Source organism: Paramormyrops kingsleyae, chromosome 23 (assembly GCF_048594095.1).
Source record: "Paramormyrops kingsleyae isolate MSU_618 chromosome 23, PKINGS_0.4, whole genome shotgun sequence".
Classification (NCBI taxonomy): Eukaryota; Metazoa; Chordata; class Actinopteri; order Osteoglossiformes; family Mormyridae; genus Paramormyrops; species Paramormyrops kingsleyae.
The window spans coordinates 9,794,545-9,808,748 of NC_132819.1; the positions used below are offsets into that span (position 1 = coordinate 9,794,545).

Here is a 14,204-nt window from a genome sequence, read left to right on the forward strand (position 1 = left end):
TGATATTTTTCAGAACCTGTACAGTTGTGATTTGTGTCATTAAAGGATTCTGATATCTGTGAAATGGTTACGAGGAATAACATTTTCAGACACGTAAGAAATTAGCATATTTTAATACAGCTGACATGGAATACAATTAAAACATAACTCCTGTGTTGAATTCCCTTTCCACATCTGTCAAAGGAAATCATGTACGTGCACAGAATATAGTACAAATAACATATAAAGGCACTTAAGTGTTGAGGAAATTACTGAATTTAATCTGCTACTATTTGATGTACTGCCCAGCCGTGTAAGAAATTCCAGAATGTATAGAAACAGTAATCATTTAATGATCAGACGTGCGTAGTTCTTTTGTTGGACTATGGAGTACTTGTACAAAGTAAGATCAAGTCATTCTTTGTAAATCACCTTGTGTGGCTGCTTACATCCCTGTTTTATAGACTGTGCTTCAGGATTCTTACAAATGCACCCTGAGTCACCAAATGCTACTGATCAGCGTCAGCTGGATAGTCAGTACATGTTTCATTTGTCAGATAAAAACAAGGGCTTTAACCCTACACAGTCAAGCTCACCTGAGAAAATGAAATGGTTGTTTCCTTTTTGAAATATATTCTCATTCTTTTGTCTTTTCTGTTCTTTATGTTTTCCCTCCTTTCCCATTCAAATTCAGATTTTTGGGATGCAGGCTGTAGTCTGGAACAGCAAACAGATCCATGGCTCACTGTCCACATTTCATTCAGGTCTGTAGGCATTATTATGGCCACGTTTCCACAGAGCACTCTGGGCCTCGAGATGCGGCCATGTTGGCTAACTGCACGGCTTTGGTCGCTCGCATCCTGTACCAGTGCAGGCACAGTGTAGGTAATGGCTCAGCGCTTTGCTGCTGTTCACAATGTCAGGATGTTAGGTAATTTCTCTGTTTTTGCTTTGGTGTTTCAGATGTCAAAAACTGCACACAGCCAGCTGCAAAATAAAAATGATATGGCTGCAGTGATTAAGCGAATGTGACGACAGAACCGTGACATTGAAAGACACAAAGATGGCGAAAAGGAAGGAAAATCTTTTGTCTGCCAGTGTTGCGTCTGTAGAGTTGTCTCGTTCACATTCTTTTCAGCAAGCCTGCCGCTTGTTATTCTGCTGCTAATCCTGCTGTAGGGCAGACGCTCTGGAATAGGTCCTGAGTAGATCTCCTTCTGCACTAAATACATGGGCCTTTGTTGTGTTTTTCTGAGATGGAAGATCCAAGGCAGCCTCCGCTTCAGATCCCCAAATCAAGCTTATTGTAGCAAAGTAGTCAACAGGAACTTAGCAGTTGTTTCCTGTCTGTTTCATTATCCAAGAGTATTTCCCATCTGTTAACATACAGAAAACATAAGTTGGAGAACATTCAGCTATCCTGACATACTGACTTATCGGTAGATCATGCAAACTAGACTGTACTATCCTCTGTCAAGTGATCAACCAATCATTTCAATTATACAGAATATGCATTGTTTAATAATTTGTATAAAAATTGTATCAAAAGAAATACTAAATGAAACAAATACTATAATTGATTTTTTAAAAATGATTCATTTTATGCAAAGATGTAAAATGTGTTTTGCAATGTTTTTTTTCTTCATATTTTGGAGTGATAGCACATAAAATAGATGCCCCCAGAAATTCAGTTTTCTGAAAACAAATAGCACATCCTAGCTTCTCTACAGTACCTCAAAGCGGCTGTAGACTTTCTTCTCTTTGCGCAAGCTCTCAATCCTCTTCAGGATACTGTCTCTTTCATGGCTGTTGGCTTGGGTACGTTGGAACCGGTTCCTGCTCTGGTAAGTATTGGATGGATCTGGCTCCGTATTCTTCTGCACGTTCCCCTCCCCTTCTTTGGCCTTTTCTACGCTGTCAGGTGGCTGCTTGGCCAGCTCCATCCTGTTCTTTTGGCTGTTTGCAGAGATCTGCTCTAGAATAACCTTGGTATCATCGCGAAGGTTACTGCTATAGAGCATGCTACTAGTGGAGGACTGATAACCAGGCCGGGTTGTTTTGGAGGCTGCTTTGTTGACTTTCTCCGCCTTACTCCCTGTTGCCGCTATGCTGCTGTCACCTTGTGACGTCTTTGCGATGCTGTCAGATGCTGGGTAAACGTTTTGAGCGGGATTCTCTGATACTTCTTTGACTGTATAGATAACCTGACCTGCCTTTTCCTCAGCGGCTGCCACAGCTTTCTTGTCACTTTTCGTTCCAAGAAAGTCCTTCAGTCTTTGTTTCTGCTTTTTCAGAAAATCCTTTGCCTTCGTGTCTTGCTTGCCTTCCCCTTCTGAACTTAGCGAGCTGGTGGAGCCGAGCCTCCTAGTCAGCCTCCCCCCCGACTCTCCACTTGTGGCGGTAGCTTTCTTCATTTCACTCTTCTCGGCATCCGTGGCATCTGTGAACATCTTCTCGTCGCCAGAAATGCGTCGAGAGTGACTTTTGAAAGGATTCAGTAAATCTTTTTTGAAGAACTTGGGAGAAGGGGATGATTTTGTTGGCTTGGACGGCAGAGCTTCTTTGTTTGGCACCTCTGGAGCATCACTGAGTTCACTCTGCCCTACAGACTGAAGCTCATCTTCTTTAAAGACTTCCGATGATGTCTGAGTTATTGCTGATGTTTCAGGTTCCATCTCTGCTGTTTCTGGCTTACAGGAATTAGGTTTTGTCAGTGTGTCAACAATGGCTGATTTTTGGGGAGCAAGATCTGGTGGAGTGTCTGAGAGGTCTGGCTTTTTGAGAGCAGGCTCTGGGCTTCTGACAGCGGATTCTATTGCCATCCTTGATGCCTTTCGTTTGGCAGCGAGTTCTTTAAAGTACTGAAGCCTGCTCTCAGGATCATTCAAGCTTATTGCACTGCTTAAAGGGTTTGGAGGCTCCACTGGTGGTGTGGCTTCAGTTTTTTCCTCGGGTAACGGCTCCTTCATCTCTCCTTCACTAGAGGGAACTTTAGATGACTCCTGTGTCTGTGGAGTCTCTGTAAGGGCTGAGTCTTTTGCATCTAGCTTTATGTGACTGCTCCAGTCAAATGGCTCTCTTGACATGGATCTCCTCTTTTCCAAAATCTGAGCAACGATAGAGGTGGTTTTACTGGGATTTGTCTCGTCCTCTTCGTCGTGACTTGAGACAGTTTTCGCTACCAGAGAGCTGTGCTGCTCAAACTTGGATGAGCTGAAGATCAGTGAAGATCGTAGTCTAGAGTTTCTATGAAGCATTGGGTTCAGTCTGCTGCGGAAGGACTCATGCTTTGTGAGGCTGATCTCCCTGAGATCCCGGTTCTGCGCCTCCTCTGGTTTGCTTTCAGCTCCAGTGGTGTATGGTAAGTCAGAGGTAGCTCTGTATTCTGTCACTGGCTGAGCCGGATCTTCAGTGTGTGGAAACCCTGCCACCCCAGGCAGCACGGGCTTCCCGTAGCGTGGCAGCATATCAGTCCTGCCAGATGTGATGCTGGGAAATTCTCTGGTACGAAATCTGGGCTCCTGTTCTTGCAGCTTCCCTTCCGAAGGCTCGTCAAGAGCATCAGGCCCCAGCGGCTGCAACAGGCCCTCCTCTTCTGTGTTTTCACAGGTACTTAAATATGAGGAGATCCTCCAGTTCCGCAACCCCTGCTTTGCACTGTGGTCCTGTGGTTGCCTGTCCATACTGTCCCCAGCACTGTGCAGTTTAAAGTCAGGGGGGTGTGACTGTGTAGGTGAGGTCTGACATGCATATGACTGGCCCATACTTGGCCTCATTGGTTTTGTCTGAGTGTAGCGCCCCCCACTAGGACCCGTTGCATTCTCAGATTCACATATTGTCCCTTTGCAGGTGTCAGGAAGCATGTAGCCTCCCAGGCGGTTATAGCTCTCTGGAGGTTCTAGCTCAGGTAGGTAAGCTGTTTCTAAATGCTGCTCCGAGTGATGCTGACCTTGGTTCCTTATTTTATCATAAATTCCTCCTTGGACGTGAAACTGATCTCTCTGGAAGTGTGTCTCTTTCTCTTCCAGGTTATTCATGACTCGGTGCTTCATGAACTGTCGAGACGAGGAGTAGCTCTCGTATGTGCCCTCTGCATAGCTGTGCCTCTTGAACGCATTCATTTCCATCTGGCGGGAGGCTGTCATTGGTCTGCCTTGGTCCAGGAAAGATCGTTCCATCCTGGAGAATTTATTGCTTGACATCTGCATCTGGCCTAAATCCTTGGTTGCATGGCGAAAGTGGTCTTCCAACCTGAATGAACGATCAACATCCATTCGTTCTCCAAAGGGGTATCCAGACAGCTCCCCAGGATGGGCTGTCTCCAAGTGCAGGTATGGGACGCCTCTGGGGTTTCTTAGTGACTGGGTTCTTTTAAAAGCAAACTGGCTGCCATATTTGCTGAGATCCCCCGGTAATGGAGCCAGAGCATTCTCCATGACCAGAGGCTGAGACTGAGCAAAGAGGATCCGAAATTCCTCATCAAACGTGGTCACCAGATCTCCGAGGAAAAGGTGAGCGATGCAGCGGTGGATCTTCTCAAACGACCACATGAAGCTGTGAGAGGAGCAGAGAAGACGAAAGTGAAATACCTCGGTCGGTGAACAAGCGGAACACGTCAGCCGTAACATTAAAAATGTATCTGAAACATTTGTATTGTTAACAGTGTAAATAATAAATGCACAACATAACCATTTACTGGATGCCTGCCTATTAAATGATGTGACTAATGAATAACAAACAGCCTATGAGGCTGACCTGTAGCTGCCGCTGAGCACGGCCCGGCAGTCGACCAGCAGGAACCGGGCCATCAGCTGTCCCTTGAAGGACTTCCCAGTGCGGCAGAAGTACGTCGTGCCCGACACGGTCCTCACGCGCATCATCTGAAACAGAAGTCATGTGCCTCACACACTCAGCACCAGCCACTTTCTTCCTTTGCAAATATCAGTAGAGACGATTAGAATTTTCTTTGAGCTGTCCTCCGTCTGTTTTCCGATTACTTATCCTGGAATAGGGAGCCTATCCGAGGCTGAATAGGATAGAGGCAGGTGGACACCCTGAGGCTGAATAGGATAGAGGCAGGTGGACATCCTGAGGCTGAATAGGGTAGAGGCAGGTGGATACCCTGGACAGAATGCAGCCCATCACAAGACACAAACTCACATTACGTGCAAAACAGAGATACCAGTTAACCTTACTTTGCATCTTTGGATTGCAGAGTGAACCCGCATGACAGAGAAAGAATATGCAAACTGTACACACACAGAGCAGAGGCAGGACACCAGCAAGCAGTGCTGAAGGTATGACGCCTAAGGGCTGCCGTAGCACCCAGGTTCGAGCTGTTGTTCTGATTAAATAAAAACAAAATATCTAATATGCTATGGCAGTGATTCCTAACCCGGTCAGTGGGGACTCACGGACAGTCCATGTTTTTGCTCCCTCACAGCTCCAGCAAAAACTTGGACTGTCTGTGGGTCTCCAAGGACTGGATTAGGATACACTGCTGTGGAGTAGTTAGTCAGTAGTCAGTAGTTAGTAGTTAGTTACTGTGGACAAGTTAGTCAGTAAGTAAGAGCCAGTAAACCTCTGTCACTGTAAGTCATTTACTATATAGCATATTTACTACATATGGTTTTTACTCAATAAGTACATATTTAAAAATAACTGTTGCAATTGAGATACTACGGGTACATTTGCATTCACATTTACATATTTAGCAGACGTGTTTGTTCAAAGCAAAATGCAAGTGAGGGCAATAACACATTGCAAACATACCTGCCCTCGAGGAGTCTGCTAGGCATGAGTACAGCTAGGCTGAGCTTCCAATGAATGCCCAGGTACCAGAGTAAGCAGGATTACAGCAAGAGCTACAGAACAACTTCTAACAATACAAGAGCCTAATAAGACTATTCAGTGACCAGAAGTGCAACATAAGGACATCAAGGGAACGTAAAGAGGTGTCAGGTTTGTGGGATATTTGTACTCGTAACACCAGCAAGCACATCGTGTTTGTCTTCTTCTTTAAGATAATACAGAACCACTCTGTCTAAATACATGGAAAACAGGCTTGTAGAATAGAATAGAATAGAATAGGAATGTGATACTTTATTAATTTAATAATTTTGTAGTCAACAGTCAACAGTCAACCAGTCAAAGAAAAACATTTAGTACTGTCGATGGATTAACAAATCACTTGGGGAATTTTATAAAACTTAAACTTCTTTAATTCCCATGTTTTATAGGGCAGCACTGTGGCCTCATTTACAGGTTTGAGGGTCCAGCCTACTTAAGTGGTGGTAAGATGGATGGATGGTCATTTATATGCAATCAAACTCACAGGAAGTACGCCCAGGTTGACTCTGCAGCCGGTAACCATGGTGGTGAAGTGGTGCGAGTTCTGCTCGTCCAGCAGGATGTAGACTGCCACATGCCGCGCTGCCGCGTCCAAGAGGTCCGCAAAGATGTCAACATCCGTGAACATGTCCATCACCACCGCGATGACCTGCGATACAGAGCAGCAAATACGGTGCAAAGCCACATTTACTGGGTAATACACGATGGGCTTCATATTTATTAGTTACCGGCCGCTATTTTTGGAATAGCAGAACAACAAACTCTATTAATACTATTTCCTGATCATACTGTAGCAAACACTTAACAGTGAGGCAAACATTTAGTCTGTTGCGAACACTTCAGTCATATTCTGTTTCCAGACCGAGTACATAGGGACTGTGTACTCCATTCGCTCACCTGCTGGGCGCTCTTAATCAGCCTCCGGGCCTGTTCCTTGATGCTGGGCATTTCTGGATCTGCAGGGTTGACCAGCGTGGTAACTTCTGTGGGGCCGACGAAGCTGTGGCGCGTGGGCCAGCCCAGGTCCAGGGCGGGGGCCTCCATATCTGAATGAATGGGCCAGTAGGTGTCGGAGGATCCATCAGGCTCACTGTCCGTGTACAGAACCTCAGGCTGAGATATCTCTCTGGGTTCCTGCACTCTACTCTTGATGTGCTCCACCTCGGGGCGAGACAGAAAGTCCACCACACCTTCAGTCTGAAGGAATTTATGGAAGCCCTCCAGGTCATCTTCCACTAATGCGTCGATGGCCAAACGATACTCTTCACGGTAATGTGGTGGCAGATAGTTGGGGTCTAATGGATTGTCCCCCAGGTTGGAGCACTGTGAGCGGTGGGCCATGACCAGACAAGGACTCAGCCTGGAGGAAGGGAGAGGTGAGGATGTAAGGACAGTGCAGGCAACTTACAACTAGAAAAATACAGCAACTAGGATTGTATAACTGAATGTTATATACAGTTACAGTGGCCATGACTAAACCAGAAAATATGAGTAATGGAATATTTTTAGGGTTTTTGCTTCCTTCTAAGTTCCTGCCAAAGAAATGAAACAGTCTGTGCTTCATAAGCTACGCTGCTCTATATTAGTCTCTAAACTAAATTAGACTGTGGTATTTTTTTTCTTTATATTTTTTTTTCAGCCTCCAAATTTAAATTCCAAGCTCCCTAATGAACAACAAAACCGACTCAGTTTAACAATCTTCTTGATGTCAGTAGCTGGTCCTCCCCAGTCTTGTGAAAGGTGTAGCAATGTCCCGCATTTCAGACATATCGCAGAATCAGTCATAAAAACTATGAATTTGGTTGGATCAGTTTAAATTAGAACCACAATAAAACCATGAGAGCTGACTTCTACAGTTTTGTAAGTATCAGTATTTTATCTGCACAATCGATTCTTTCATTCAAACTGCTTTCATCAGAGGATCAATAGACATTGTCTAGACGCCAGAAAATCAATCTTTGAATATTTTGCAAATTGCAAGGCCTCTGAATTAAACCATAGAGCTCATGCTTGCATTTTACAAGCCGTCTTTTATTCACTAAATGCTAGTGGTAAGACTGGTCTGTCCAGACAAATGACATTCTATCTTTTTATTCTGTGCAATGATCTACACATTAAAATGGATGCTAAATTAATCATGTTCTTATTTTTAAGGAAGTATTTCTACACTGCTAGGCTAGGGCTGCACGATTATGGCAAAAAATTATTAATCGTGATTATTTATCATGATTACTCATTGACTTTGGAAACATGCATTTATTGAACTTTTTAAAAAACCTTGACTTTTTAACAGTGGATTTCCTTGAACTCTAAATATACAGACACTCCTCTACTTACGAACTTTCAACTTACAAAGTTTCAGACATACGAACAAAGAGGACTGTGAGACCAAATTCTGTTCCTTGGGCTCCCGTTTCCTGTCCGCAACATCAATTTTTTTTTCTGCGCGCCAGTTCCGCCTAGTACGACTTCTGGCCGCTACTCCCGCCGCGCAGCAGCGTAGCGTGCGTACTCCCAGCATACTAGCTCTTTGTACTTGCGTATACACTTAAAATGATGTTGGATAACGACTTACGAACATTTAAACTTACGAACGGCCATTCGGAACGTATCTCATTCGTAAGTAGAGGAGCGTTTGTAATTCAACTGAGAGACAAATAAAAAGGGGGTGGAATGTGCTGCACTGGGGCAACAGCAATGATGCCAAGATGATGCTCATGCAGCAAAATATTGATTGATTTTTACAGTTTCCTTGGTTTCCTTACTAACCTCCTTACTAGATTCAACAAAGCTGACCAAGTCTGGTTTGTGAACAATGCTGGTCGACTCTAGTTATCATCACTGTGTGCATATAAACAGACCAACACACACACACACACCTGTATTCATATCTTTGTGGGGACTCTCCATTGATTTCTATGGGGAAAACTCTATTCCCTACATGATGACCTTAACCCCTACCCAGCCCTAACCTTAACCATAAGTAGCCAAACAACATACGAGACTTTTGGAGTTTTCCGTTTTTTGATTGCATTCTCAGATCTTTGTGGGGACCTGAAAAATGGTCCCCACAACATCAAAATAACAGGTTTTTATCACATTGAGGCTAAGAAGCTGAGCAGGCTGGGCAGCTGGGCGCAGCCCCTGAAGGTCCCTGTGCATGGCCTTCCACAGCCAGGCTCACTCACGTCTACACTCAGCTAGCTACACTTCCTCTTGTCGTTCCTACAAGCAGGTGTGGAGTTTCAACTACTACACAACGTGAAACTATGCAAATATTTTGACATCGTCAGATACACAAAATGATTATATCAATTAAAAAGCAGAAGTAGATTTTCAGGTCCTACCCAGACAGCGACCTAATGTCAGTCATACCTCTTTCTCGGGCTGCGTGATATGGCAAAATATTTTATCTCAATTATTTTTTACCACGTCACTTGATAACGGTAATTATCACAATATAATTCAAGACACTATTTCTTAATTCAAGGCTCCATTTTTACTTAAAATGACAGCACATACATTTTAATATAGACATAGCTTATTTGTGGGATTTAGACTTTTTTATTTGTATGGTTTAGCTCAAACACCCTATTCAGTTCCAGTGTTTGTGTACAATAGGCTACACTCGTCTCATTTTATACCTTTATTCATTGTAACTGTACTGGAATATCTCATTTTTTAGATTTAGCTTGTTAATAAGGAGACAGAGATTAGTATTGTCGCCCCACACTTCTGGGACAAGGGTTTGAGTCTCCGCCATGGTTCTGTGTGTGTGGTTCCATGTTCTCCCATGTGTCGTCATGTTGTCCAGTTTCCCCCCACAGTCCAAAACATGCTGAGGTTACCTGGAGTTGCCCAATTGCCCGTAGGTGTGCATGTGTGAGTGACTGGTGTGTGAGTGTGAGTGACTGGTGTGTGAGTGTGCCCTGTGAGGGGTTGGCACCCCATCCTGGGTTGTTCCCTGCCCCCAGGATAGGCTCCGGACCCCCCACCACCCTGAATAGGACAAGCGGCCACAGAAAATGGATGGATGGAGATTGTGAATGAAGTGTACATGTACATCATGTTTAAGTTTTACTTTACTGCAAAAGTAACATGTATACTTGTGGGCTGTCTGAAAAAAATAGAAACTAATAAGACAATAGAATTGATACAATTTTACAAAAAAGAAACGATGCCATATATAACAGCAGTCGATGGACGCACAGGTAAGCAGCGACGGCGGAAACACACTTTACGGCCCGGACGAATCGGTACAAGCAGCCGAAACAGCTGCGGTATCGAGCCTGGGAAAATACTGTACAATGTAGCTGGACGGGCTACTGGCTGTCACGTACTGTCGGTAATCGCCCTGCTGCCGTTCCTCATACCTCAGGTTAATTATATTCTATTGTGCGTAGTAGATAGCGCGCATAACCACACAGGACTGTCACTGAAAATACACTTCATCACTCCTAACTATTGGATGCCAACATGTCGTACAGCAGCACTTTGCTTAAAATTTAAATAAACAAAAACACTACAAGTTGAAATCCTTTAACAGCCCACTGTAATTTGAAATACCGCCGCCTTTTGGATTTGGAGCGACTTGGTATCCAAACCGATTTTCGAAAGGTTTAATGCCTGTCTGGGTGAACCTGGATGTCATGTTGGCTCTATAAACACGGTTTCTTGTTTCTACTGGTGACACATATGATTACAAAACAATATAACTCGTCTGCGTTGCAAAACCACCGAAAAGCCTAAAAACAAGAAATGTGGCATTTAAGGGAATAAATTGCTGTGTTCGCATTATTACATATAGGCTACTATTGTGCCACAATGTGTGATACAAATTTAATATACGATCTACTGAAAATGTCTGTGGTACTTTTCCACGTCACTCTATAATATATGCATGAACTCACACTAATGATTTACGATCCAAAGGAAAGTATATTAATAAAATTAACATTTACAATCTCTGGGAATAATTTCTATATAGTTAAATTAAGGTAGTAGAAAAAAGTAAGTATCCAATAATTTCAAAACAGTACAGTAAAGTTTCCTGCTGCCTCGTGTAAAAGAGCTTAGTCCCGGCGGCCGGCCGCCGATCGAAGGGCTGCCCGTTTCCACGCTGCCTTTATTTTCTCGAAAAACTGGGTCGGATTTTCTTATACCCGTCAGGAATATGTATTTCGCTAACATACTGACTATTTGTTTGCGGGGATGGGAAATAAAAATACCCCTTTTAATCCGGTTACTGGATGTTTCTGTTTTATTAAATTTTAATTTAAACGTACATAAGGGCATGTTTCGCCGGTCCCCGGCAGCCTTACCGTGAGATGCGCGATCGCCAGCTTCCCGGGCCGCTTCCCCTCCGTCCCGATGCCTCGGAGCCCCGCGTCTGCGCTCCAGCTCGCGCGCCCTCTCTCACATTCCTGATCCCGAGCGCGGCTCCACCCAAAGAGGTGCAGTAGCAGAACGAAGGGAAACTCCGGTGAAACCTGTTTGTGTTCCTTCTTTAGTACAAAGTTATTTGACCGGCAAATGAAATATAAAATTACATAAGTAGATGACTAATTAGAACATTGATATTGCTTGGTTTTTTATGTGTATAATGCTACTTACTCAGATGGTATGAATAACCAGTCCGATGTGAGTAATTCCTTACTTCCTTATGCACCTTAAAGGAAACCATCATTACCACCGTACAGAGATTCATGCTGCCGATAAAACCTCTCTTGCTGCCTCACACATGTTTCTCTACGAATTTTAGTCAGCATATAATTGACATTTTTTTAAAATTTGGTTGGCTACATGAACCGAACTGCGGTTTCAAACGTCCAGATCCCAGTCAGTCAGTGGATCACATGGCATTCGTGAAGTGGGTGGGGGGGGGGGGGGGGGGGGGGTCAGTAAAAGAGGTCGCACTGCACTACGGGGACCATGGTTATCCCTGGGGGTGCTGGGGAACTCAGTAGGCTTCCTCCTGCCAAGACCTGCACAGCTACAAATCCATCGCTCACTGAGCTAAGTGCCTTCAAATGGATCAAAATATGAAGCTGCTTGTAAAATTCATTATCAATGTCTATGTTAGCATTGAGCATTATTTTTGGTGGAGTAATTCTTTATCCTGAGAATGAACCCATGGCACTAATGAAAGGAAGTACTGCAAATGTTATTTTTCATGCAAAACACATTACTATAAGGTTTAGAAACATACTTTGGGCTATGTTGCTCTGCCTAGTGTAACACAGTGTAAGCCATACCCCGTATCCCTGACCTTAGACCCGCACACAGGGCTGGGCCGGGTTGACAGCCTGCATGTCCTCGCCGCTGCCCCTATGAATCACAGATTGCCCGCGTGTCACTATCCACACCATAGAAACTTCACAGCCAGCTGTAATACTGCAGTGATCAGATAGGTGGTCAACCGTGTGACAGGGCCTGGCATTCTTCAGGAGGTGAAAGTGTGTGTGTGTGTGTGTGTGTGCCTGTGTGTGTGTGTGTGAGAGAGAGAGAGAGAGAGAATAAAAATGATGCACTTTTGGTAGAGTTCTTAGAAAGTGTGTAAGGGCAGTGTGTGGCTCTGGCGGCTATGACTCTGTGCCAGTGCTCAGGTGGTTGCTGGTTCAAATCCCAGCAGAGTGATTCTTTCAGTGTACTTAACCCAGCTGCTCCAGGGACCAGCTAACTCCGCTCTGCTAAGTGCATGTTGCTTTGGACAGAGGTATCAGCTAAATATACACTCACCTAAAGGATTATTAGGAACACCTGTTCAATTTCTCATTAATGCAATTATCTAATCAACCAATCACATGGCAGTTGCTTCAATGCATTTAGGGGTGTGGTCCTGGTCAAGACAATCTCCTGAACTCCAAACTGAATGTCAGAATGGGAAAGAAAGGTGATTTAAGCAATTTTGAGTGTGGCATGGTTGTTGGTGCCAGACGGGCCGGTCTGAGTATTTCACAATCTGCTCAGTTACTAGGATTTTCACGCACAACCATTTCTAGGGTTTACAAAGAATGGTGTGCAAAGGGAAAAACATCCAGTATGCGGCAGTCCTGTGGGCGAAAATGCCTTGTTGATGCTAGAGGTCAGAGGAGAATGGGCCGACTGATTCAAGTTGATAGAAGAGCAACTTTGACTGAAATAACCACTCGTTACAACCGAGGTATGCAGCAAAGCATTTGTGAAGCCACAACACGCACAACCTTGAGGCGGATGGGCTACAACAGCAGAAGACCCCACCGGGTACCACTCATCTCCACTACAAATAGGAAAAAGAGGCTACAATTTGCACGAGCTCACCAAAATTGGACAGTTGAAGACTGGAAAAATGTTGCCTGGTCTGATGAGTCTCGATTTCTGTTGAGACATTCAAATGGTAGAGTCAGAATTTGGCATAAACAGAATGAGAACATGGATCCATCATGCCTTGTTACCACTGTGCAGGCTGGTGGTGGTGGTGTAATGGTGTGGGGGATGTTTTCTTGGCACACTTTAGGCCCCTTAGTGCCAATTGGGCATCGTTTAAATGCCACGGCCTACCTGAGCATTGTTTCTGACCATGTCCATCCCTTTATGACCACCATGTACCCATCCTCTGATGGCTACTTCCAGCAGGATAATGCACCATGTCACAAAGCTTGAATCATTTCAAATTGGTTTCTTGAACATGACAATGAGTTCACTGTACTACAATGGCCCCCACAGTCACCAGATCTCAATCCAATAGAGCATCTTTGGGATGTGGTGGAACGGGAGCTTCGTGCCCTGGATGTGCATCCCACAAATCTCCATCAACTGCAAGATGCTATCCTATCAATATGGGCCAACATTTCTAAAGAATGCCTTCAGCAGCTTGTTGAATCAATGCCACGTAGAATTAAGGCAGTTCTGAAGGCGAAAGGGGGTCAAACACCGTATTAGTATGGTGTTCCTAATAATCCTTTAGGTGAGTGTATAAACCGGTACAACAGAAGTAAAGGGAATCTGCTCTGCATGATGCTGCTGGAGGTGGCGCAGTGAGTATGCTAAGGGCTTAAATATTTACGAAGGACTTGCTGTGGCAAGCAGGCTCTGCTTTTCCTCTGCAAGGTAAGCTAATAAAACAAAGCAAGCCCCCCCCTCTGCCTGTGAGCCACACCCTGCTCTTCTCTCCTTACAAACAGAGGTGTCTGCCCACAGAGCTCATGTTTATGGTGAATGGCCGTTCTTCCCTCTAGGCATGAACAGCCCTGAACACGGCCTTTGCTGCCTCCGTACTTAACACTGCCTGAGAACGGCGTCCTTCATGCTTCTGCTGCCAGTGGTCTTACAGTGCTGAATTTAAAAGGTTAATGTAGAGCCTTCAGAGCTTGTCCCACATACAAGCGATCCAGCAG

At 44.5% G+C, this 14,204-nt stretch overlaps 1 protein-coding gene across 2 annotated transcripts; it reads right to left on the reverse strand.

The window, feature by feature from the left end:
* Positions 1 to 94: 94 nt before the first annotated feature.
* Positions 95 to 11,664, reverse strand: fam83hb (family with sequence similarity 83 member Hb). Of its 2 annotated transcripts, none has more exons than XM_023803824.2 (7): positions 11,443 to 11,664; positions 11,151 to 11,318; positions 6,727 to 7,189; positions 6,314 to 6,478; positions 4,735 to 4,859; positions 1,713 to 4,533; positions 95 to 1,355 (listed from the first exon to the last, which is right to left on the reverse strand). In XM_023803824.2, the coding sequence occupies exons 3-7, from the start codon at positions 7,168 to 7,170 to the stop codon at positions 1,335 to 1,337; spliced, it is 3,576 nt and encodes a 1,191-aa protein (XP_023659592.2). In that variant the 5' UTR covers positions 7,171 to 7,189; positions 11,151 to 11,318; positions 11,443 to 11,664; the 3' UTR covers positions 95 to 1,334. The 2 variants fall into 2 exon arrangements, with proteins under 2 accessions (XP_023659592.2, XP_023659591.2); XM_023803823.2 differs by having other exon boundaries at positions 11,151 to 11,333.
* Positions 11,665 to 14,204: the final 2,540 nt, after the last annotated feature.

Excerpts from the sequence above, each read along its gene's own strand:
- fam83hb (XM_023803824.2), bottom strand. The coding sequence starts at position 7,170 with ATGGCCCACCGCTCACAGTGCTCCAACCTGGGGGACAATCCATTAGAC. Across the intron at positions 6,479-6,726 it reads TGATTAAGAGCGCCCAGCAG|GTCATCGCGGTGGTGATGGA; the intron begins GTGAGCGAATGG and ends TCTGTATCGCAG. Across the intron at positions 1,356-1,712 it reads AAGTCTACAGCCGCTTTGAG|ATGGGAAATACTCTTGGATA; the intron begins GTACTGTAGAGA and ends GTATGTTAACAG.